The sequence below is a fragment of the Ictalurus punctatus genome, chromosome 12, assembly GCF_001660625.3.
Source record: "Ictalurus punctatus breed USDA103 chromosome 12, Coco_2.0, whole genome shotgun sequence".
In the NCBI taxonomy this organism is placed as follows: Eukaryota; Metazoa; Chordata; class Actinopteri; order Siluriformes; family Ictaluridae; genus Ictalurus; species Ictalurus punctatus.
In genome coordinates, this window is record NC_030427.2 from 33,367,118 (window position 1) to 33,394,007 (window position 26,890).

The window sequence follows — 26,890 nt, forward strand, 5'->3', positions numbered from 1 at the left end:
GTGGTCTTAAGAGATTCAGGAATCTACAAAAAAAAAATTATTCTGATAATTAATAGCAGGAGTTGGAGTGGCTTAGTGGTTAGCACATTTGCCCTGCACCCACAGGGTTTGAGGTTCGAATCCCACCTCCACCCTATTTGTGCAGAGATTGCATATTCCATGTGCTTCGGGGCTTCGTCCAGGTGAAAATGCACATTAAGCAGGACTACCAACCACCAAGAAGAGGAAAGTCCAAGAAAGGTGCAGATGTGTAAAGAAACTGTCATAGCTGTGTTTTTGACAAAGAAAAAGTGAATGATATGCTGTGGAAAGGTGGACTTTTAATTCAAATGCAATCTTTGGGTATCGGAGGTAGAGCTTATAATTGGTGTTGGACTTTTTATTCAATCAGACAAAGTTAAATTGGAAACATCTTATTCTATCACGTCAACATGTCAAATTGAAAATGGAACACCACAGGGAAGTGTTTGTAGTCCTTTCTTATTTAATATCATGATTAATGTTATCTTTATGTAATTTGGGAAGATCATTGTATGCTGATGATGGAACATTGTGGAAGAGAAGGCGGAATGTGGTATAAATTGCTGAAAAAGTTCAGATAGAATAAAGACCAAGTTGAAGAGTGGACTAAGGGATTCTGGAGATTCCGGTTGTCAATAGCAAAGACCCAAGTTTTATGCTTCTTAAAAAAGAAACATTCCACTTGATCTGGCACTATATGGTCATCCACTTGTGCAGGTGTCTGTGATTAATTTCTTGGGAGTGTGGCTCGATGGAAAATTAACATTTGGTATCCATAAGAGAGAGATACTTTGTATATATTGCAACCTTAGTTTTGACAGGTATAGGTCAAAGGTCAAAAAGATACACATTCTAACTCTCTATATCGAGATCAAAGGTCATGATCATAAAAATATTTATAGTTATGTTAAATCTGGATCACATCCATTCGTTACCATACATGGTGCGGTCATGTGTTTTCCGCCCCACACACGTTGCACACATGGTCCTTCTAACACTCTGTGGTAGGTCATAAAAATATATATAGTTATGTTAAATCTGGTTCACATCCATTCGTTACCATACCTGGTACGGCCATGTGTTTTCCACCCACACAAGTTGCACACACGTTCTTTCTTTTCACATAGAATATGAAACTCTCTGAGGTAGGTCATAAAAATATATATAGTTATGTTAAATCTGGTTCACATCCATTCGTGACAGAAACGTTACCATACATGGTACGGCCATGTGTATCCCACATCCAAACAAAAATATGACACACACACACACACACACACACACACACAAACACACACGTGCACGTACAGACAAACGCATGCATACGAACCTGCTTATAAAAGTCGAGCATCCCTCTAGGTTTTATAATACTCTGTACTTAGAACAACGTGTGCGATCTTACAACATGGCTGATGTTTGTCCTAACGCGCCGAAAAAAGCTCACCCTTTTTTGGGAAGAATAGAAAAAATGTTAGAACATGAAAAGATTCAATATTGGGTAATGTCAAACGGATGTACAGCCGGGGTTTTTTTCGATGCAGAAAAAGAAACCGTTTTGCTTTTCAAGTTCTCGGTCCCGGGACACATCCACTGGAGCCGTGCTACAGAGAACGTAACTTTTAACAAAGGTGACTGGAAAAAGTTCAGAAAATGGTGCAAGGATTTTGACTACATTGTTAGAATGGACTTCTTTTCCCCGGATGCGTACAGACGTAAATGGAACAGTACGTCTCTTCAATGCAAATACTGTATCAGAGCAACAAATTTCTCCAAGAACCAAGTTTCACTGCACTGTGCTGCTGTATTAACCGGTGACAACTCCCCTGATAACAAAGAGAATTGTGAAGTGAGGTATGACCGAACCAGCTAGCACGATCTGCAACCCTACTTCCGGCAAATCGATGAATTATTCCAAAAAACTGGAAGAGACAAAGAAATGATGCAAATAAAAGTAAGGCTAGAAGAAGTTTTATTCTGAGATCGCCAATATACTATTCTTGATCAGAAACTCCAGCTCCCCGAAGACTCCTCCCACACGCTATATCAATGAGTCTGATTACATATCGAGTCAAAGTATTCTGAACGTCAACCAGCAATATGTCTTGTGAATTCAACCCCGTTTTCTACAACTCTGAGAGACGAGCCTCACATCAAAACCGTGCTGAACGAGGTCAAGGAGAAGACCTCGTTTTCAAAGACGTTTTCAACGAGTAAGTGTTCGTAGACGTCGTAGATTACTGGACCTTTCACTCATCTCTGGAACCTGCTGAACCGTCGCATACATGGGAAACTTCAAAACAAGCCACGTCTATTCTGACTGCGAGAAAAGTCTGAAGCCGATTAAAACAAAAATGCTGAAGACATTCATAAATAGCGTGTGTCCTTAACACATAGGTGTGTAACAAGTTTTTATATGTATTGCTGAAACATTTGAATGTAAACTAAACATGTATCTAAACCTGCGTGTGTTTAGAATGGAAAATGTTACTTTGATTGAATATGTAATACCTTACTCGCGTGTTCTGAGATAAATGCTTATTCTACACTGGTGTTTGATCATTCTTGCCTTGACACTCGAAATGACTGAACGATTGATGAAGAATATATATTATACACCGTCAGAACCTGGTTCGTACGGTGGTGTTGAGAGTTTGCAAAGAGCTATTGTTGAGAAAATAGGTAAAAGAGCTAATGATACTAAAATAAAAAACTGGTTAGCAGAGCAGGATGCATACAGTCTACATAGACCAGTATCTACAAAGTTTAAAAGAAACAAGGTTTTTGTGAAGAACATCGATGAACAATGGCAAGCTGATTTAGTCGATGTTTATAACACCAGTTTATGAGCAACTTGTCAGAGAGTAACGACAATGCAAAATTTATGACCACGTGTATAGATATTTTATCCAAATATGCCTGGGTACGTGTGTTACGAAACAAGACCGGACTCGAGGTAACTAAAGCTTTTGATTCCATTCTAAATGAAGGTAGGGTCCCCAGAAAACTACAAACTGATCAAGGGAAGGAGTTTTTTAACAAAAATTTTCAAACATTAATGAAAAAACATGACATTATTCACTTTGCTACGGGAACGGGGCAAAAAGCATCGGTGTGTGAAAGGTTCAACAGAACGCTAAAGACCAGGATGTGGAGATATTTTACCGCTTTTAACACGAGAAAATACATCAACATAGTTCAGGATCTGATTCAAGCGTACAATCACAATTACCATTCCAGCATCAAAATGAAACCTGCCGAGGTCAACGAATCCAATTCCTTCAGAGTATTTAAAACCCTCTACGGATTGTTCACACCTAAATTGAAGAAACTAAATTTCAAGTTTAAAGTTGGTGATATCGTTAGAATTTCTCGTTTAAAAAGACAGTTTGAGAAAGGATATGAGCAAAATTTTACGGTTGAATATTTTACAATCTCCGAATGGATACCGAGAGATCCCCCAGTGTATAAATTACAAGACTGTGATGGTGAAAAAATTGAGGGAACATTTTATGAACCTGAGTTACAAAAGATAATTATCGGTTAAAATTGGGAAAATCTTGTCTGAAAAGACCCGAAACCAGAAACAAGTCTGCCTGGTGAAATGGGTGGGTTGGCCCGATAAATTTAATTCGTGGGTTCCGGTCGAAGATGTAGTTAACATAACAAAAGGATAGCCGTGAACAAAACTGAAAACTATATTCATTAAACCATGGAAGAGTGTGGATTCTTTGTGACTCTTCCAAGCAACGTGTCTTTGGATATTTAATAAGATTAGGTTTACTAATACACACTGCACTACTAAATTCGCCAAACCAATCGATTTGAACGGAATATGGGAAGTCTCGCTCTCAGAGGTTCAATATATCCAGAGTTGGTACTCGTTAATGGAGGAAGACAGTATGTGTCATATTATTCAGAGGGATGGAAAGAGATCACAAAACAGTAACTTTAATATTACTCCAGGATATTATAAAAATATCGATGAAGTGGTTAGTGAAATCAACAACAACATAAAGAAATTGGAGCTCGAATAGAGCTATTCTATAACCCTATGAAAAATAAAATACGCATCGTATCCCAAAAACATTTCGCGTTCAAAGCTAATGGAAAATTAGCATATATGCTCGGTATGAACCCTGGTGTTCCGATAACGGCCCGAGAACCAGACGCGCCTAACCCCGCTGATATTCACGCAGGCTTTTATACGATGTATGTATATACAGACGTTATCGAGTATCAACGAGTTGGTGACAGTTTTGCTCCGTTACTGAGATGCGTACATATAACGGGTGAAAACAACAAAGTCGTCACAATTACTTATGATAAGCTACATTACGTACCTCTCACCAAGAACCACATTACCGATATAGTAATCGAAGTCAAAACGGATCAGAACAAGCCTATACCTTTTAGTTACGGGAAATTTATTGCTAAACTACACTTTAGACCCGCTAAACATTCGTTCCGTATGTAAAATGATGGATAGGGGCTACGTTCATCCGCAGACCTACGTGGATTATTATGTCCACCAGACTGGAAATGGTCTTCCTGGGTTTCAAGGCGCCCCCACCATGTATGGGTCGGGGCTAGGAGGACTGTTCAAGGGTCTTTTTAGAATGGCGGTTCCGTTCCTCAAAAGGGGTTTTGCTATTGCAAAGCCTCATTTAAAAACAGCTGCTAAAGGGTTCGTAAGTGACGTATTCAGCAATATTATGAGCAAGACACAAGCTCAGAATCAAGACGGATCGGGGCTTGTGTTGATTGCGTGTAAAAAATCTAAAAGGCTCCCAGGGCGTCGACATGTGGTTCCTAATAAAAGACGTAAGGTTACTAAAATCAAGAACAGTGTGAAAAGACCGAGCAGAGAGGCAACAGGCACCCTTACATCTCTCACAAGAGAAATCGGCTGAACATTTTCTAACATCGTGGTGTTCTTACACAGTCTATCCTCAGAGTGTACCAAGACAGAATTGGATATTTTCACATTACCTTTTACCCAAACGAGTATCGAAAAGTACACTTATGTCGAAATACCTCCACTTTCCGCTCTTACGGACAACGGACCCCTGGAGTTCTACGTGGCTGGAAACGGGGAGGATTACCTCGACTTGAACAACACTTTTTTACATCTGACCTGTAAAATCGTGAACCCCGACGGTTCCAATATGGCTAACGATGCAAAGGTTGGGGTCGTTAACTACCCCATAGCCTCACTTTTTTCACAAGTGGATGTCATGCTCGGGGATCGTCTTATTTCTCAATCTAGCAGTACATACCCATACCATGCTACCTTTGAAAGTCTTATCAACTATGGAAAAGATACACTGGAAACACAATTTTGCACCAGGCTATTCTACAAAGACACAGCGGGGCATATGGACGCCACAGACCCGGACGGACGAAACAAAGGCCTCAAAAAAAGGGCCAGTTTCAGTGCTGAAAGCAACACCTTCGACCTGATTGGACACATTCACTCGGATATATTTTTTCAGGATAAACTTTTACTGAACGGGATCGATTTGAGGATTAAAATGGTTCGCAGCAAAGCTGAATTCTGTTTGATGAAGGAAGGAAATGCAAATTTCAATCTGAAAATACTCAATGCTTCTCTTTTTGTGAAGAAAGTAACCGTCTCACCGTCTGTAAAAATCGGTCACGGACAAGCACTTCTCAGCGCCACAGCCAAGTATCCGATCGGAAGAGTCTGTCTGAAGACCTTCAGTCTAGCTGCAGGGAGCCGCATTTGTTCACAAGAGAACCTTTTCCTCGGTCCCTTACCTAAAACCATTATCTTTGGGATGGTTGACAACGATGCCTTCAGCGGGTTGTACAATAAAAACCCTTTTAATTTTAAACATTACGATGCAGAGTTTATCGCGCTGTACGTAGATGGTACGTGATATCCTGCAAAGTCGTTTCAGCCTGTTTTTCAGTCCGGTAACGTGGTCCGTGAATTCCATTCTCTAATTTTAGCATCAGGAAAGCAGCTGAAAGATCAGGCACTGTCGATAAACAGAGAAGAGTACCTGAACGGATATACTTTATTCGCTTTCAACCTGAATCCCGATGACGATTGTGGGCAACATTTGTCATTAATAAAACCGGGCAATATGCGATTGGAACTTAGATTTCATCAACCACTTCCGATCACGGTGAATCTAATAGTGTATGCCAGTTTTGACAGCATTCTAGAAATAAACAATCGAAGAAACGTGCTCATCGATTACCAGTAACTCATGGATACCAGAGAACTAACGGAGGTTATGAGAAGTTGTCCTGAAATAGATAAAATATTTCATGGCGTGATGGCCTGTGACGAGCTACCTACAAGTACTCTGAGAAAGTTTCCAGCTTTATTCATCGTAAACACACATCCGAGACACATGCCGGGTGAGCACTGGCTAGCGTTATGCCTTAATGACGAAAACACAGGAGAATTTTTTGACTCGTATGGAAACCCTCCAGACTACGAACTCTTTCCTCGATCGATTCGTTATTTTTTGACAAAGAACTGCTGCAAAATAAAATATAACCCTGTACAAGTTCAAAACTTTACGTTGGTTTGCTGCGGGCAACACTGTGTTTTTTCTGTGTCACAAAGCTAAAGGTTATTCATTTAACCGTATTATGTCTATGTATAGCAAAGATTTAATTAGAAATGATAACACTTGTGTCATTCGTTAAAAAAATGTACCCTAGAGTAAATAAAAAGCATTCAATTACATGTGTACAATGTGTTAACTCTCTAGATATGTTTCATTTACATATGTAGTGGAATGTCTGAACACGATGCTTGAAAAGAAAAATGTATAACGAACTTGAAAAGGTGGAAAGGGGTTCTATGAATTAGTAAATGGGAATCTCTCTCTCTTTATATCACCATTACAGCAGTGTTTAAACAGATACGTAGCAGACAAATATACATATAGACAGTTTTATTTTGTACATGCATACCAACTTAATCTTCACCTATCATCGTTCCCTGTTAATGAAATCTGTCAATACCTAATAAAACAGTTTAAGTCACTAACCAAAGTAAGTATACAAACTGAAGCTATGATAAAAGAACAAAAACAATGAACCTTTCTCAAAGAAATTCCTAAATCCTCTGACCAAGTATATGGCTGTACCATCTGTCTATTAAATAAATGCCGGTCCTTCATGCTGAAAAAGAAGGATCCGAATATAATACCAGTAGCTTGGCACTGTGACTCAAAAAGTTGTTTTATATCTGACATCTGAAAGCTAACTACTGTTCCCCAACTGCCGTACAATACTGATGATGCTCTTACAGTTAAGAGGGCTGAACGGTAGACCTTGTTAAATAATATTTTATGTTTCTTCCCCATAATGTGTTATATTTTATAATATTCTTATACATCTTATATTACTTTTTGGTTTTTCTTATACATTGAAATGGGAGAAGAGGGGTCCGATGCTGGTGTGAAGGTGATCCTGCACAAGGACATGTCTTTGTAACTGTAAGTGACGAGTCAACTTAATCCTTCACATGGTATTCATAAGGTGCCATAAGTTTCTGCTTCTCTATGGGTCATGCTGAAGTTTGAACAAAATGGTTTGACTTAATATCCGCAGCAGTAGTGCACAAGTCATTTCTTCCTAATTTTTTATGAACTTTTATTGTATGCCTAAATGCAATAAAAGTTATTTGCCAGATTCAGATGCTCCTAAACAAATTATTATAAAGTATGAGTTGGTAACTGATCAACAAAGACTGTACTATCATTTCTAATATAATGCATTAAATATGGACCACTATTTTCACTGAAATGTTTCAGAGATTTTTTTTTTACACTAGTTTACACTAAATGTCTAATATTCTGTTCTGTTGGAAATATGCCTGAACTGTAATCCCCTACATCCCCCGAACCCCCAGATCAGGAGTGGGTAAAGACAGACTGGTGATCTGATCTATATTATATATAGATCACACAATCTAAATTTAATGTGTGGTTGCAAGATAAAAATTCTAATTTATTGAATTAATTAAATATTTAAAGTCGTACACATTATTTTGATGAGTTGTGTTGACATAATAATGTTGATAATTACATCAACTTAATATTGTGTGTAATTTCTGCGTTAATTGATTTAAAACAAAAGTTATGTCGTAGTACATTTACATTTATTCATTTAACAGAGTGTTAGAGGACCTGTAGACTGAACATATACTAAGGACATTACAATGTGATTATCATTTCACTTACCATTAAATTCTACTAAAGCAATGAATTTGGGGCATGTTCTCAGTTGTGATATGACCAATAGTGGACTTGTGTATAGGCTACACCTGCTAATACATTTGATGGACTATTTTGCACTACTACACGTAGCTAATGCTAGTCATATTTAGCAGTGTAATTTGAATATCTACACTTTAGTTTATCGTAGCAGTGGATAAGAAGGAAAAAGTTTCATTTGACAAATCTGTTCATCTAGAGAGGGCTTTTCATTTGTGCTATAGGAAAGATAAGCATGATTACATTTCTGCTTATTCGTGTAAACTCAACTACATTGTGTAATCTAATTTCATGTATTGATACATTTTTTAAATTTATTTTTAAAAATCTTTTGTCATTCGCACACGTAGCCTTCGAGCTCCACAGCCTTTGGACTGTGGATAGTTCTATGAGAGATAAAAGTAGTAGACACAGAGTGTTTATTTTTTGTCTATATTGCTCATTTCATTCAGTGCTTTAACGTCTATAAATCCTGCAGAGATGTTACGTATGAGATTTGTAATGTAAATCACGCTGGATTTTACGTACTATTGTTATAAAACTTTTTTTGTTATAAAACTCATTTTTCCTGGTTTAAAAGACTGTATTCTACTGCAGACAATCTAAAGAACTTGTGTTCATAATTATGGTAATTTAGTATATAACACTTTAATTCCTTTTAAATAATGTGAAAATAAAGTGCGTTTGTGTGCGTCATATTTTTGTATGGATGTGTAATACACATGGCCGTACCATGTATAGTAACATTTGTGTCAGGAATGGATGGGAACCCGATTTAACATAACTAGTAACGTTTGTGTCAGGAATAGATGGGAACCCGATTTAACATAACTATATATATTTTTATGACCTACCTCAGAGAGTTTCATATTCTATGTGAAAAGAAAGAACGTGTGTGCAACTTGTGTGAGTGGAATACATATGGCCGTACCAGGTATGGTAACGTTTGTGTCACGAATGGATGTGATCCAGATTTAACATAACTATATATATTTTTATGACCTACCACAGAGTGTTAGAAGGACCATGTGTGCAACGTGTGTGGGGCGGAAAACACATGGCCGTACCAGGTATGGTCACGAATGGATGTGATCCAGATTTAACATAACTATTAATATTTTTATGATCATGACCTTTGATCTAGATATAGAGAATTAGAATGCGTATCTTTTTGACCTTTGACCTATACCTGTCAAAACTAAGGTTACAATATATACAAAGTATCTCTCTCTTCCATACAGAGAAATTGGTCAGTAAATGTCAGGAGATGCCTGGTTTATGGTTCAGCATGTGAAACACTTCTTAAGAAAATTGATACAGTGCAGACTCCAGGCACTTAGAATATGTTGTGCTTTCCAGAACATCTCCAGAAGCGGCTCTGCAAGTGGAGATGGGAGAAATGCCGCAAACAATTAAACGTCAACAACTGTTGTATGTGCAGATTCTCTGGCATCCCTGAAAAGATTGCACTCTGGGCATTCTTATAGTAGACAAGATATATTTGAAATCTTGCACGTTTTGTATAGAGAACATAATTTTCATCAGATTTCTGTGGGTTCCTGCACATGTAGGGGTACAAGGGCAATGAGGTGGTAAATAAACTGGCAAATAACTCACCTAAAGGCAGTAATGTAGAGTTTACCATCAATATGAGTTTATCAGAAGCCAAGACTTGTATTTGTAAAGCAGTAAATAACATCTGGCAAAATCTATGGGAAAGAAAGGTGAAGGGGAGGCATCTGTTTAAGATTCAGAAAAAATGTAGGAAAGGACATTCTGACTTCAGTGTCAAGAAGAAGGGGAAACGCAAGAATGATCAGACTCCATATAAGACAAACAGTGTTAAATACCAATTTACATAGAATCAATAAACATCCTACAAGGATATTCAGGGAGATAACTGTATTTATGGACTTTAATGTTGTGAATTCTTTATATTTCCAGATTTCTTGAGTTAATACTGATGTCTGGTGAAAATTTCATGTGGAAAACTTCATTGGAAATATATTTACTAATAAAAATGACGTGTTCAATACTTATTTCCTGCACTGTACATACTGTAACTTTAAATATTTTGCCACTTGCTTGAGCAATGTAATATATAAATCTGTATAGAATTAATGAATTGAATATTATGCTGTTTATATTTATTGTGACCACACGACCCCACGACCTGACATGCTGAAATGTTCTGCGTTGTTTTCAGCAGTGACGGAACATGGCCTCAGGTATAGCAAGCCTCCAGGTACACATGTCGAAACGAAACGCAAAGCGGACCGGGACCTCATTGCTTTCACAGATCACAAAGAAATCAAACCACAAACGAACCGTTTCACTTTTGGGTCCTTTTTGGGAGTCTGAGATCTCTTGGTTTGTTCACATATACAGGCTGAACCGCTCCAAGAACGTTTGGAAGGCTCAAACGAACTAGATGTGAAAACAACCTCAGGCGCCATGTCGTGGACATGCTGTGTGTTTTGGTGTGAAAGCAAAACCTCTTTGTTTAGCCTTCCAAAAATGCACGAAATCGGTGATTACTGTATATTTATGACACTGTTCCTGAGCAGTACATCCCAGACGTTTGCACAGCACATTTTATGGAGGACAGCTTCCTGAACCTGGGCGAGTACAAGGCAGGCTACACATAAAGGCTACTCCTGAAAACTGGAGCGATTCCCACTTTGCTTGGACAATCTTGTGCTTCTGAATCAGAAACTGTAAGTGTGTTTGATTATTTTATGAAGTATCTGCTATTAACTGTTCAAATGGGGAGTTTTGTGTTGTGGCTCAGTTGTGGACCTCTGCTAACATGCTAGCTAAAGTTTGCTAAGTTGCCTCAGTTTTTTAAGAGTTCATTTGTATGTTGGTGGTCTGACAGAGACGTTGATTGTAGATGCTGTTGTGATTGTGATCTTGAAACGGTTTATATTAGTCCAATCACAAGAATCATAGCTTTCCAAATATGTATTGCGTGAGTAACCATGTACAATACATGTATACAGCCGTGGTCTTATATAGGTTTGAAAAAATACAGAGGGGCAAAAATTAAGTTTGATAGCGGGGTTGGGGGGTATTGATTTCCCTGATCGACATATGTGCATTTTAAGAGACGTTGGATCATCTTTAAAATCATGTCAGTGTGCAGGATGAAATAAATGTAGAAACGTGTCTCTTTGACTAACATCAGCTCCATCACCTCTCATTCCTTCTGTCTCTCCTGTGCTCGTCTTCTTCTCTCAGCCTCTTTTTCTGTATCCCTCTGCTCTCGATAACCTGCTTCCTGTTTCTCATCTCTTCTTCTTCTCTCTGCCTTCAACATTACAGTCTTTCTGTTCATTTCTCCCTCCGTCCTCTTCTCCTCTTTCTTCTCTCTCTACGTCTGAATTCACTGTCCCTTTCTTTGTGTCTCCTCACTTGTGTTTCCTGCCAAATAAAAATGTGTCTCACACAAAATGATATCTACAATACTATACTTTATTATGACACTATACTTATGAAATGAAATTGAACCTATAGGCTTCACTGTAATTTCCAAAGAATATATATCTCTGTGGTAATTAGGCCTACGTTGTGTGTTTGATCGAGATCAGGTCAGTTTGTGTTAAACAGCACAGTAACATAATGCTAATCATATTCTGGCCACAGTGGGTAGTACCCGCTCTTCCTCTCTCATCTCCATCATCTTCTCTTTTTCTTTTTCTCTCAGTCTCATCTTGTCCCTGTTGCTTCCCTTCCCAAAGCTGAGCTTTAATTGATGCAGTCTTTTCATTTTCATCTGTGTCAGTAAAGAAAGTAAACATGGGGTAAATTGATATTTATTTGTAATTGTTACCTAGCTAATTAATACACTCATGATGGACGGCCACTGTTTAACGAAGCGCAACCACACAGGAGCTATTTGTCAGATGATGTCTGACTGGGTGAGGATGAATCATGGTACTGAACTACAAGCAGATGACTAGTCAAATTCTCTAGTTACCCCATAACGCTTTGGCGCCATTGATGACATTCATCAACTCAAGATTATCTTTGTGTTGTATGATCTTTGCAGCACCAAAGAGTTATATTTGGCAATTATTTTATGACTTTTAATATACACCTCGGAAAAAAATACAGAGATCCAGACCACGGTCACACTTGGCTTTTGCGCTCCAGTGACTTCCGTTCAAATGCATCTGAAAACGGCAGACCAGAAACGCAAGGTCATCCATAGAAGTTTCATACTACGCTGCATGATGAAAATTCAAATTTGGTGAATGCTGACCTGCGTAATCATATTACGTGAAGATATGTGATCAATAGGTGATCTCGACATCACTGCGTGACCTTTTTAGTTTAAAAAAAAAGACAGAAATTCAAAAATGGAAGTGCTAATTTTAACGGTATTGGGCTATCCTAAACTTTACAATACATTTTTGAAAGATTATAAAAACAATTTTAAAAAGAGAGTCTGGTTGGTTTGCTGTGTCGTTGAAAACAGGAACAGATGGTATATTTAAGAGATGAAAACAAAATTATTTTTTAGTTGCTTCAAATATTGTCTGCTGTAAATGCTGTAAAACATAATTACATATGAAAACTTTGTCCTGAAGTATGATGATGTCATAGCCAGCGGTGTCCTACAAAAATATGCATGCTTAAAGCCTATGCTGTGTCTGAATCGGCTCCCTGTCTCCTATACAGTGTACTATATCGGTGTCAGCCATTTTGTAGTGGTGTCTGAATTCTGAGTGAACAACTAGCTTCATTCCCTACATTCATTCACTCATTTATACCCACAATGCACTCTGATTTCAAGTGGACATCCGATGTACACTCACCAACACACTATTTGCCATAATCCAACGTGAGATGGCGAAAAAGCGCAAAAGAAATATAAACATGGCGGACAGTAACATCAGAGATGGCAACTTTAACAAATGTAAGTGTAACTTTTTAATTAAAATACTTCTGTATTGAGATATTTCGAAGTGAAATGATACAGATTATTGATTAATTGGCACTGTTTTTATTTTCACCCACTTACTAGTTTGTGATTTAATTTCTGAACTTTTAAATGACCAACTGTACACATCAAATGATAATTTGGTGAATTGTTCACATTTATTAGTTAACACATTCACAGTACAGTATTCACATATATATTATAAAAGACAGTATTGACGACTTCTTACCAATAGGTGGCATCTTCGAGCTAACTCAGCACACTTTAAAGTTATTATTCTTTCTGAAATCCCCCTTTTTCTTCTCAGGAAAAACAAATTTCTCCAAAACGAAAAATATTCAGATGGATTAGATTTAATGGCAGGTTTCAGTAATCAGTTTGAGGACACTGACAGGAAACGCCTCGACAATTAAACCCAGCAAATAGTAATTATTATTTTCTACTTAAAAAAAATAAAGAAAATAAACAAATTAAAATAAATGTGACAGACAGTAGTTTTTTAAATTCTTTTTATAATTTTTAAAATGTAATAAATGAGCCTAATAGTAAATGAACATGACCAGCAGTTGTTTTTGTTCTCTTTATCAACTAATACAATAAACGTGATAAATGAACTGTGAGAAAAGGAACTTTACTGTTTTATGATATAATAACAATAATAATGTCCGAGACAGAGTTCTCTCTGATTCATTATCAGTTTCTGAATTCACTCGTTTTCCTTCACTTCTTCACCATATAGTGGACTCTAATGTCATTCACTACACAGGGAATAGTGAACAGTGAACGGTTTCGGACACAGAACTACGGACACGTGACTTTTCCCCGACACACGGAAGGCTTTTGGCGCTCTGATGAAGTCGGAGCGTTTTATTCAGCCTGGGGATAGAGGTACGTCGATAATATACAGTATTTCACAAATAATGCGATATTAAAACAAATACAACAATTTTTTTTAGAACATTAAAGCATGTTAACCTATTCTATTACACTAATTAACAGCATAATTAACATTTAAAACGTTTAAAAATCAGGATCTGGCCGCTTTAAAGAAGAAGTAACAAAAAGAAGAAGTAGAAGAAGGATTTTCCAACTGACTCTATCGGAGTGTTCAACTCTCTTTTAAGGTAATTATCGTGATTAATGGTGTTCTGATGATTGTATTTGTGTTTGGTGGTTTGTGCTGTGTTTATTAACCAGTTTAAATAACATCCAATGGTTTAGTACCAAGGATATTCAAGGTATAAAAAGTTACTCACACTAAGTTACACTTTTAGCAACACACAATAATTCAGTGATTATATTTAACTTTTCTAGTATAAATCGAGTAATTTGTTTTGTTTCGATGTATTCTCTCCAATATCTTAACCATTGAGCTACCACTGACCAGGGATAGTTCATTGGAGATGACTCACTAGAGATGACTCATTAGAGATGGTTCATTGGAGATGACTCACTAGAGATGACTCACTAGAGATGGTTCGTTCATGAACAATTCGTTCAGTTGGAGTGAATCTTTTATACGACTCGGGAATAACAAATTGAATCAGAGAGTGATTTGTTCCTTCTGTGTCATTTGTATTGTGAAACTGCATAGACTCTGTACAGGAAACAGATATGAGTAGTCCCCCTCCTGAGTCGCTTTTTGAGTCTTTCATTCATTTGTCATTTGACAGCTGCGTATAATATATATAATCCATCCATCCATCCATCCATCCATCCATCTTCTACTGCTTACTCATTTTCAGGGTCACGGGGGAACCTGGAGCCTATCCCAGGGAGCATCGGGCACAAGGCATGGTACACCCTGGTCCATCGCAGGGCACAATCACGTACACATATTCTGCCATCCAGAGCAGGACAACGCCAAACCACATTCTGCCCAGATTACAAGCGCATGGTCGTGTAAGCAGAGAGTGCGGGTGCGAGCATGGCCTGTTGCAGTCCTGACCTGTCTCCCATTGAGAATGTGTGGTGTGTTTTGAAGCACAAAATAAGGTGATGAAGGTCATGTACAGTTACACAGCTGAAGAAATGCATAATGGATGAATGGGGAAAATTCCTCTCGCTAAACATGACCAACTGGTGTCTTCACTCAGTGTCCAAACGCTTAATAAGTATTATTAAAAGAAAAGGTGATGTTACACAGTGATAAACTGTCGACTGTCCCAACTTCTTTGGAGTGTGTTGCAGTCATCAGAATTTAAATGAGTGTATATTTTCAAAACTAAATTAAATTCACAAAGTAAAACATCTAATAATGTGTTTTCAGTACAGTACAAGATTAACTGAATTTTCAAATGACTCTTTTTGTTGTTTTTTGCATTTTCCATACTGTCCTATCTTTTTCTGAATTAGGGTTGTAGATTGCTCCCGTTATAGTAAACGGCAGAACTTACACTACACGTACTCAAATACAGAATATAATGACAATAAACTTGAATTAAACTAAACCGTTTAGGCAACTCACTCCAGTTTCCCCAATCCCTTGCACAAAGTCAAGTATTTTGGATATAAACATAAGTTTGCACTCGTGCATCACTGTTGTGCTTCCGTGCTACACAACCTCTATTTGTAAAGTTTGCATATTATAATCTTCTGCACCACATTTAATATAAAATGATCCCCTGCCTTAGAAGACTTGGAGGTTGTACACTTTCTTCCTCAGTCACTTGATGATTACGCCTCCATCTGCTGGTGACTGAGGTCATGATGGGAATAAAAGTTAACTCTGACATAAACAGTAAGCCGAAGAAAGTCATTGTCGGTGACTCTGGGTGTCTGCTAATGCTAGCGGCATCACATTACGTGCATTTGATTTCATGTGCCATTGACTGGGAAAAAACTGCCAGTGTTCCTCTAAAATTCATACACTAGACAGTAGAGTACTATACATAGTGTAAGTGTGTAGTACTTCGTTTGGGACACAACTTTGGTCTGTACTTTCTGCCATAATTTCTGTGTGTTTTTGGAACAGAAGTAATGCAATGAGTAAACGTGCCTTGTGTCATGTCAACTAATCAATAATGAGATTCGTTGACAATGATTTTCATAATCAATTATTCTTGATTTTATTGATTAGTTGTTACAGCTCTATACATATGTATTAGCCATTTTTTTTGCTTCTTTACTACTTTAATGTATTTCTGCATAAACGATATAAATCACTTAACATCTTTTTGATAACTTTCACCAGGTAGACGATGCCATGAGGGAGCTTCACACAGACACATCATTAAAAAAAAACCCTGAAAGAACACTGAAGACTGGAGTTGATTGTACATCGCTAGTAAATGCAGACCTCTTTACATGGTCATTGTTCAGGCATTGACCAATGGCATCAAAGAACACCTCTCCTCTGAGTTATAATGTTATTCTGTTTGGAAAAGCAGGAGCTGGGAAAAGTGCTTCAGGAAACACCATACTAGGAAGAAATTGTTTTATTTCCAAGAGGAGCTTTAAATGTGTAACTCAGGAGGTTCTTATGGGGAGTGTGAATTTTGAGGGCGTGACTCTTAATGTCTACGACACACCAGGACTCTTTAACCCAGAAAGAAGCAATGAGATTACAACAAGTAAATGGCCATCTCTCCTTCAGTTAGACGAGTCAGCTCGCACTGTGATTCTGTTGGTGATTAAAGCAGCTCGATTCACTCCTGAAGAAAAAGAAGCTGTTGCTCTCATTGAGGATTTCATACCTAAACAGCTCCTCCAGAACACGTGGATCCTCTTCACCGGAGGAGACGAGCTGGAGGCAGACCATCTCACTATAGAAAAGTTTATAGAAGATACACTTGGAATGAAGAAAGTCGTGCAGAGATTTCAGAACAAATATCACGTCTTCAACAACATGTCCCAAGATCCAACACAAGTCACAATATTAATTAATAAAATCAAACAACCAAATAATTGTAAGTATATTATATACTATATTATAATATCTTTTTAATTATAAAATTCTAAAAAAAATTCCTTAGTGGACATGGTTACATGTATATTGCTGCTTGTGGTGTAAACCTCAGGCTTCGACAAAAATAAAATACAATATTTAATGATACCATTAAATTTGGCACATACACACACACACACACACACACACACACACACACACACACACACACACACACACATACACACACATATATATATATATATATATATATATATATATATATATATATATATATATATATATATATATACACACACACACACACACACACATACATACATGTGTGTGTGTATGTGTGTGTGTCCATCGATGACCTTTGACCTTGGCCTGGTTCAGGTTCAGCATTTACTAATGCTGTATAAATATGCTGTAATTTGTACTTGGTCAAACAAATATTTATAAATACCCTTTATTAAAATCTTAAAATGTGCACTTTAACCTCATGTGAATTGTTTGAGTACAAATTTAAAACTAACTGTGGTGTACAACAAATAAAATCTGCCTTTGTCCCAAACATTATACAGCGCACTGTATACTCATGCTACGTCATTTTGATTACTGCAAAAGTACTTTATTAAAAACGTGCCCCCAATTTGTGGGTGCATGATTCTTACAACTGTTAATTCATGAGTATGGTGATGTAAAGAAGGACTATTTAAAAAGTAAAGTGCTGTGAAAAAGTACCTGATTTCACCTGTGTTTGTGTATATCTCATAATAAATAGTTCAGAAATTAAAACAAACTCTAAGATAAAATAAAGGCAGTCTGAGTAAACACACAATACAGTTTTAAATGATAATGTTGTTTATTGTAGCAAAAAAGTTATCCAGTACCAACTGGGCCTGTGTGAAAATGTATTTGCCCCCGTAGTTACCAATTCCACAATTCTATGAAACTGCATTGATAACGGGGTTCAGCTAGAGTAGACAAAACCAGACCTGATTACTGCAAACCCTGTTCAATCACATCGACACTTAAGTATAACTTATTCAACAGCATGAAGTTGGTTAAACGATCTTACCCAGTAACACACTATGCCAAAGTAGAAAGAATTTCCAGAAATGATGATGAAGAAGGTGATTGAAATACATCAGTCTGGGAAGTGTTACAAATCTCTTTCAAAGGTTCTGGGACTCAAAAGAACCGCAGTGAGAGTCATTATCTCCAAATGGAAAAACTCTGCACAGTACTGAACCTTCCCAGAAGTCCGACCTTACAAACTTCCTCCAAGAGCACAGCGATATCTCATCCAGAAAGTCACAAATGACCCAAGGACAACATCAAACGACCTACAGGCCTCTCTTGCATCAATAAAGGTCACTGTTCATGACTCCACTATCAGAAAGACACGGGGCAAAAATGGCATCCATGGAAGAGTGGTGAGGTGAAAACCACTACTCACCCAGAAGACCATTAAGGCTTGTCTGAATTTTGCCAAAACACACCTTGATGATCCTCAAGCATTTTGGGAGAACGTTCTGTGGACTGATGAATGGAAAGTGTAACTGTTTGGAAGAGAGGGGTCGTGTTACATCTGGCATAAACCAAACACAGAATTCCACAAAAAGATTATTATTCCTACAGTCAAGCATGGTGGAGGAAGTGTGATGGTGTGGGGATGCTTTGCTGCTTCAGGGCCTGGGTAACTTGCACTAATTGAGGGAAACATGAATTCTGCTCTCTACCAGAAAATTCTAAAGGAGAATGTCCGGTTTTCAGTTTGTAAGTAGAAACTCAAGCGCAACTGGATTATGCAGCAAGACAGTGATACAAAGCATAGGAGTAAATCCTAGTCCTAGAAATAAGTGAAAGACTAATCTCCAGTTATCAGAAGCGTTTGGTTGCAGTTGTTGCTGCTAAAGGTGGCACAACAAGATTTTAAGTTTAAAGAGGCAATTAGTTTTTCACATTGGTGAAATAATTGTATTGTGTTTACTCAGGTTGCCTTTCTTTTATGTTGTATTTTGTTGGAAGATCTAAAACTATTATTATGAGATATTCACAAAAACAGAAGAAAATAGTTACTGTGTATATGTGTGACAGTAACCCAGTAAGGAGAACAAATCTTCGTAAGTATATAAATAGGTAGTGGTTAAAGTAAATACATGCAACAATAGTAATGCAAAAAATACAAAAAAAGAACAAATAACTTGTGTGTACCAAATCATTTATATTTATAAACTGATTTGTAAATAATTTAATAGGATAGCTAGTGTTGCTATAATTTAGATACAGTACTGTGAAAAAGTGTTTTCCCCATCCTGATTTCTTCTGTTTTGTGAATATCTCACACTAATTTTATTTATTTATTTATTTTTATTGAAGCAAAAAAAGTTATCAGGATGGGGGCAAACACTTTATCACAGCACTCTAACTACATGTTGGGGAAAAAAAATTAGGATACATAAATTATCACCTGTTTGGTGGTTATAGCAAGTCCCACTGTGTCCTAAACCACAACAGCATGTCTGTGTAATATATATAATCCTGATTCTTTTCTTTTTATCCACTCTCAGCTCCAGAAATGGGATTTCATCAGACAACACCAGATTCTGTTTACAGGAGGATTGTGCTGCTGGGGAAGAGCTGTGTTGGGAAGAGCACTACAGGAAACACCATCCTGGGAGAGAAGAAATTTAAATCTGACATAAACAGGAAATCTGTCCCCCAGAGTGAAGCTTGTCAGGGCCTTATTGGAGACAAGAAGGTGTCAGTGATTGATACACCAGGTCTCTATAACACATCTGCTGAACCTGGTGAAGTAGCCTCAGAGCTAGGAAAGAGTATCTATTTGTGCAGTCCTGGACCTCACGCTTTCCTCATTGTTCTGCAATTGGACATGTTTTCAATTGAGGAAAAGCAAATTATTGAGCAAATTGAAAAGATATTTGGAGAGGAAGTGAAGAAATATGCAATGGTTCTCTTCACCCATGGAGACCAGTTAAAAGGAAAACGTATAGAGGAACTCATTAAAGAGAACAAGGATTTAAGTAAACTTGTTCAGCAGTGTGGAGGTGGATATCATGTCTTTAATAATAAAGACCTGGGAAATAGGGATCAGGTCACTGAGCTACTGCAGAAGATAGACAGGATGGTGGAGAAGAACGGAGGAAACTGTTATACCGATGCGATTTTTAAGCGTGTAGCAAGACTCGAACAGGGGGCAAAGGAGAAATTTAGGAAAGAGCTGGAAAGCAAGTTGAAGAAGGAAATGGAGGGACATTTGCAAAAAGGACAAGCGCAAAATTCCGCTTGTCTTATGATGTGAAACAGGAAAATGGCTGGGAATCCCCGTAGATGAAGGTTTATGTGTGTAACCATAATCTATAACACAGGATGGAGTGAAACAGCACAGGAGAGTCTCTACTGCCTGTAGTGGAGGTGAGCACACTATACTGCCCTGATATTGGTGAAAAGTGACAAAATCAAAATGAGGAGGCTGTTGGACCTGACTGTAGCAGACTGGAAAACTGTGCACCTCTTACACCAGTGAAGAACAGAGGTGAAAATGATTTATTGATATCTGTTACTATCAAATGACAGATGTTTTGTTTTGTGGGATATTTCTGTACATTTTGTAATGGGGTGGGGGTCCTGTTTTCATGTTTTTAAAAATATTTAAAATGTATGTCTTTAAAGCCATTAATGTCTTCAACTTTTGTTTTGTGTGTGTGTGTGTGTGTGTGTGTGTGTGTGTGTGTGTGTGTGTGTGTGTGTGTGTGTGTGCGTGTGTGTTTACAAAGGTGAATATGCAGCTGTGTCAAAGCTTTGAGATGCATAATTATGGCATTGAGTGGATGATGGTGTAAAAGTCTGTGGGATTAAAATATAACCCAGTCTGTTATGATGGTAAGTATAGCCCCATTTGGAAAAAACAAATCTATAATACATTAAATGTAATGTAAACATCCTCTACTAAATTACAAAAGGTTAATTGTGTTCTATTTATTCTTTATTGCTCCACAGGAGCGTCTGTGCATCATTGGATGAATCTCAAATGCAACTCATCTGTCAAAATCTGTCAAAAAGTCATAGGACTTTTAAACACTGTAAAGCATCATGTAGTTACTATGTGCATCAAATATGGACCACTCCAAGATTATTAGCACCCTTCTTATAAATGAACAAGAATGAATGACATGCACAGCGTGATATTTTGATCTTACAAAGATGGAGACTGTATATTTCACCAAGCACATTTCTTAAATAGTGTACTCACACAGTTAATATTCTGTTAGAATAACAACTAGGTTGGAGAGTACACTAGTGAGGTGAGAAAGAAGGGGGCGTGGCCAGACATACATAACATGTGTCATTATTTTAAGTGATTACAGCAAAAAACTTCCTGAAGCTAAGTAGTCCAGCTGTAGCTGCTAGTCTGAATGCTCTTGTGTTGTCTAGCACTCCCCCTTACATTATACCCACTGTTGTATTGTTAGTATAGTATAGTCTATTATTGTTATGCAGAGGTTTCAGAGAGGCGACATCTCATTTCTCTGCTGAGAAATGAGAACTGAATCTTGACTCTAGTCACTAGCATTAGCATGTAGTCAGTTTTTTTTTTCTGATGAATTACACATTACCAAGGTCAGCAGTGCTCTCCAAACCAAAGTGGGGACTAATTAAATACACTTCCTGGCCAAAAAAAATAAAAAATGTTCCACCGCCTTTGAAGTTCGGGAAGTTCGAATGACCCCCCCCCCCCCCCCCCCCCCCCAACAAAGAGTTTTATTTCTTTTTTATGTGTACATTTAATATAATCCTTTAAAGGAGTACTACACGAGCAGGAACTGACGTTATGCACTCATAGCTAAATCATTAAATGTAGCAGTAGAGATGGAAGAGAAAGCAGGCAGCAGCGTCAGGTCATAGAATATTGAGCATATGTTGAAAAAGACTGCCAAACAGGGTAAAGTTGTTATATTTACTACCGAACCTAACAGTTGAGATTATAGCCTTGTTATAGCCAAAGTTACTTTTATTTTTTTATTGAATTATGTTTCTAAAAGTTGCACAGTGGATTAATTTGGAGGCTGTCTAACTCTGAAATCCTCGGAGACAAGAGGGCAATTCAAAATAAAACTTGAGATTAGGAAAAAGTGGAGGGGACAAAACCTAGATTTTGAAATGTGGGGGGGAGACATGTCCCCCTCTATGTATAATAGCTCCTACACCCATGGCATTACTTTATCTCTTGCAGTGCCAACTAACAAGCTGCTCTGAGTGGGAGAGAGAGTCGTTGAGAATGGTCCAATCACATGAGGTCAAAAAATATAAAAACAATATTGATTTGCTAACAACAAAAGTGGGAGTGTCACCTGCTTTTCAAAAGTTTAAGGCCCTATAAAGACATTTGGCCTGAGTCCCGCACACAGATATGAACGAAATACAATGTTGTGATAATAAAAAAATAATAATAATTCTAACATGACTAAAAGGCAAATAGTACGATTAAATAATTGTATTTCATAACTATTTTACAATATATATGTAACTTATGTTTTGCATGTTTAAACAGCCGCCTTCTCTGGATAATTTAAAGGGGCGGGGGGCCCTAGAGTGTGACCACAGCGCCCCTATTGAGCAGCCACCACTGCCCCATTCATGTTTTGTGAGTGGAGACATTCATGACTTCATCTGTTCAGCAGTAAGTTGTTCTGTAGCTCTGATCTGAAATCAGACAGATGGTTATTAAATTGCTAATAGAATACAAAACTGCCCAAAAGAAAAGCTATTACAAAACACACTTTATTGTTTGTCATTTTGGAAGCTAAGTTATCAAATGTAAATTTAAATTATTTGACTTGATAATGAGATTCTCTATCAAGGATAATCATCTCAAGACTCTTGAAGACGTGTAGAAGGTCATAGTTCACTCCATACGCTATGGTTCAAATTGTCCACTCAGTCATTTTTGGACATTTTTCTGAAGGGTGTCAATAAATTCTGGAGTAAAGTGTATCAGTTCTACTGCAGAGAGAATGTACAGCAGTAATCTGAACTGAAACAGATTGAATTGCTCGGTGTTAGTGATATCGAAGTGTATGACAGTCCATAATACCAATTTCTTCCTTGCTGCTGCTTCACTACTTTCATTCCTGTCCACACAGCCACTGGCCATGTCCTGTTTTCTTCATCTAGTCTCCATTATAATAGATTCTGTTATCTATTGTGTTGTAGATAAACTGTTTCTAATTTTCTAGAACCATTTCCATTAACACTGACGAAATAAAGGCTATTTTAATAAAAAAATGTAGGTGTGTAATTCGTGACTGTAGTCCAGCTGTTGCTGTAGTATTGGCACCCCATACCCCTGTTCATCAATGGAAAAGGAGCATCGGACAACCACTGGACAGATATAACTTAGATGATGTTCGTGCTCTGTAGCACACGGACACTGACCTGAATGTGTATTGTCTTCATAAGCGACATGCTAGTACAGTAAGAATAATACAGTGTAAAAATGGTGCACACTGTAAAAATTAGAACATTTGCTAAGTTATTTATGAGCACAAAACCATGGTATTCAGGCCATAACTAAAGGATGCAGAGGGGGAAATACATCACATGTGTGTGTTAACACTGTTTCAGTGTCGCTGTGGTTCATTATAAATTCAGAACCCCAGAACAAATTCAAGCAGAAGTCTCAGTGTTTATTACTCTGCTGTATGTGTGTCTATAATTAAACATCTCTTCTGTAAAAACTCCATACAGGACACACACACCCACACACACACACACACACACACACACACACACACACACACACACACACACACACAAACAATTACATCACCTTTTTAAACACGTGTGAAGCATGGAAAAATGGCATCACACGTGTATTTAAAATGATCTTAATGCAGATTAAAAAAGACTACATGAAGGAACACTATACACACACACACGCACACACACACACACACACACACACACACACACACACACACACACACACACAGCATGTAGCAGAAAATAGCAGTGCATAGAGTACATAGTACATACAGGTCACAACATACACTCTCATAAAGCAGCCACATACACGACAGTAAAGTAAAGTTCTCTCAAGCTTTCTCTCTCTCTCTCTCTCTCTCTCTCTCTCTCTCTCTCTCTCTCTCTCTCTCGCACACACACACACACATACACACACACACACAGTAAAGCAGTGTGAGAATGGAGGGTGTGTTCACAGTGGCAGTGATGTGATTACAAAAAAAACCAGCCAGATGTTGTACAGATTTAATGAGACAAGAGGTGAAGCGCAGTACAGAGGATGTCTTAGTTTAGTGCTTTGTAACATTCATAATGGTTTTTTTTCTACATTTACAAACATTTAGGTGTGAAAATAAGTAAATTAAATTCCAGTTTTACAGAGTTTCCCTAAAACTAGAACCCTGGTTGACTGAGTTAAATAAAAGTATGACATATCGACCCTGACAGAAGAATGATCTGTGTATTGCACTACAGCAGAGTTTTAAAGCATGAGTCCTACTTTCCAGGTTTTGGAGAACAGAAAAAATATTTTATGGAAATATAAAATAACGTACGTGAACATAATTTTTCATCAGTAGTGAAATATATGAAAGTCAGGTCATGAATACCTGAAGTCATTTTTCATGAATCTTTAGGAGTTTATGGAATCTAATAAACATTTACTATGAATTAGTTTTAATGTATTATAATGTTTATGGACTTTTCTGTGAACTCAGCATTATATAGGCTCAGTTCTAAAGGTTTCTGAGATTAAACTATATTACTTCTAATTCTTTTAATCTCTTCATTATTAAAGGTTTTTTTTTAAAAAAATAATAAATTCACAAATGTAAAAGTTTTAATGCTTTCTTTTAGTAAGAGTGATTTTTTCAGTAGGATGTGTTTAAAGATGACCACATTTTCTACATCCTTTCTCTAACGGGCCATCAAGTGTAATGTGCAGATATATTCCAGTAGATGGCGTGACCACAGTGCAGGAGAGCAAAGCACAAACAGCGTTTTAAATCACTGTGTAATTATAATTACCTGTATTTGAACTGAAAGGGTGTAACCCACAGGGGGCGCTCAGATTACTTTCAGGAGGAGGAACTTCTGATCTAATCTGATCTGGAGGAGTCTGACACAGAGATTGATTTGGAGTATAAACAGCATTCAAATAACACAGAAAATGTCAATTTCAGGTAAAGAGAGAAAATATAACCTTTAAAAAACATTTATAATGGGATATATGTGTGACTCAGATTAATGTAAGGCTACACATTTAGTTTCGGTTTAAACTAAATGTGCTTTCTTTCTCAATCTGACTATAAGATCCTGAGGGATGTGGATCAGTGATTATTAAGAAGATCAGCATTAGTACCTGATCTGCTGCTAGTAAGGATCAATGTGTATATTTTAAAATCAGCAGGAGGGAGTGCTGAATAATCACTCAACATGGACTACTGCGTGTACTGATCCTACTGTACCCTCCGAGAGTTCTGGAACAGCAAGGCCAGGTCTTTTGTTTTTGCAATAAACTGAATACATTTGGGTTTGAGGTGAGATGATAGATTTTCATCTTTTATTTCCTTACATTTAGATGTGTTAGGCGACTTAGATATGCCACCTTTGGTGAGAGACCACTCAATTTATATGAGTGCAAATGTATTGGTACAGATAGTTCTAAAGTAAATAACATTTAATATTCGGCTGCGTTTCCTTTACTCGCAGTAACTGCATCTTTCCTGCGACTCACTGACACCAAACTGCTGGTTTCTTCTTCTGTGAAGCTTCTCCAGGTTTTTCCTGCAGCTTCTTTCAGTAGTTGTGTGTTTCGGGGGGTTTCTCCCTTCAGTCTCCTCTTCAGGAGGTGAGATGCTGATCAGTTGGGTGAAGGTCTGGTGATGGACTGGTGATGGTCCAGTCTAAAACCTTCCACTTTCCCCCTGATGAAGTCCTGTGTTGAGGTGGAAGTGTGTTCTGGATCGTTGTCTTGCTGCATGATGAAGTTCCTCCTGATTCATTCTGCTGATACCATCATCAGTTCATCATCAATAAAGATTAGTGAGCACATTATCAGGAAATAAAAGTTAAAATTCTGATCTACTGCCTCACATTCATCTTTTGATCTTAAACCCAAATGTATACAGCATATAGTAAAAACAATAGACATGGTCTTGCGGTTCCAATACTTTTGGAAGGACTGTATTTTTTTATCTTATCTAAACAGAGAATTCAAGTGTTACAACTCTTAACCAGAGAATAATCTGTAGTGATCTGACGGTGCTTGTATGTGTGTGTGAGATTATATATAGGACTAATATTTAGTTGATTATGATGTGACTTCTGTACTTTTAATTCTCTAGTGGAAGAGAATGAGAGGGAAAGAGAGAGACCATCAGGAAGACAAACTCCTGATAGGGACAGTCCAAACAGTAAGAACGAACGCACACACACACACACACACACACACACACACACACACACACACACACACACACACACACACATCTATAACATTGATGTGTGTTTTTGTCTGATTACTACTTTATTGCAGTACCACTTTATATCAGTTTATTAGAGTGTTTACATAAATATTCATTAGTTAAAAAAATTCTCAGCATCCAAACTCGCCCTCAGCTCAGTCCTGTAAGGTCAGACTATGTCTCTCCGGAGTCTGTCACTAAAAAAACCCCAAACAAACATCTGGGTTATGTATGTAAGGGAACGAGATGTTGCGTTTAG

At 37.5% G+C, this 26,890-nt stretch overlaps 2 protein-coding genes across 2 annotated transcripts in view; both read left to right on the top strand.

Moving 5' to 3' along the window:
• Nucleotides 1-26,890, top strand: part of LOC108272504 (GTPase IMAP family member 7) — a 52,789-nt gene that overhangs the window by 10,097 nt on the left and 15,802 nt on the right. The window lies entirely within an intron of this gene.
• Nucleotides 14,037-23,406, top strand: LOC108272501 (GTPase IMAP family member 9). Its single transcript, XM_017480939.3, has 7 exons — nt 14,037-14,115; nt 14,259-14,351; nt 14,973-15,222; nt 16,421-17,135; nt 19,693-20,678; nt 20,920-21,025; nt 21,143-23,406. Exons 4-5 carry the CDS (start codon nt 16,559-16,561, stop codon nt 20,442-20,444), a joined length of 1,329 nt encoding a protein of 442 aa, XP_017336428.1. The 5' UTR covers nt 14,037-14,115; nt 14,259-14,351; nt 14,973-15,222; nt 16,421-16,558; the 3' UTR covers nt 20,445-20,678; nt 20,920-21,025; nt 21,143-23,406.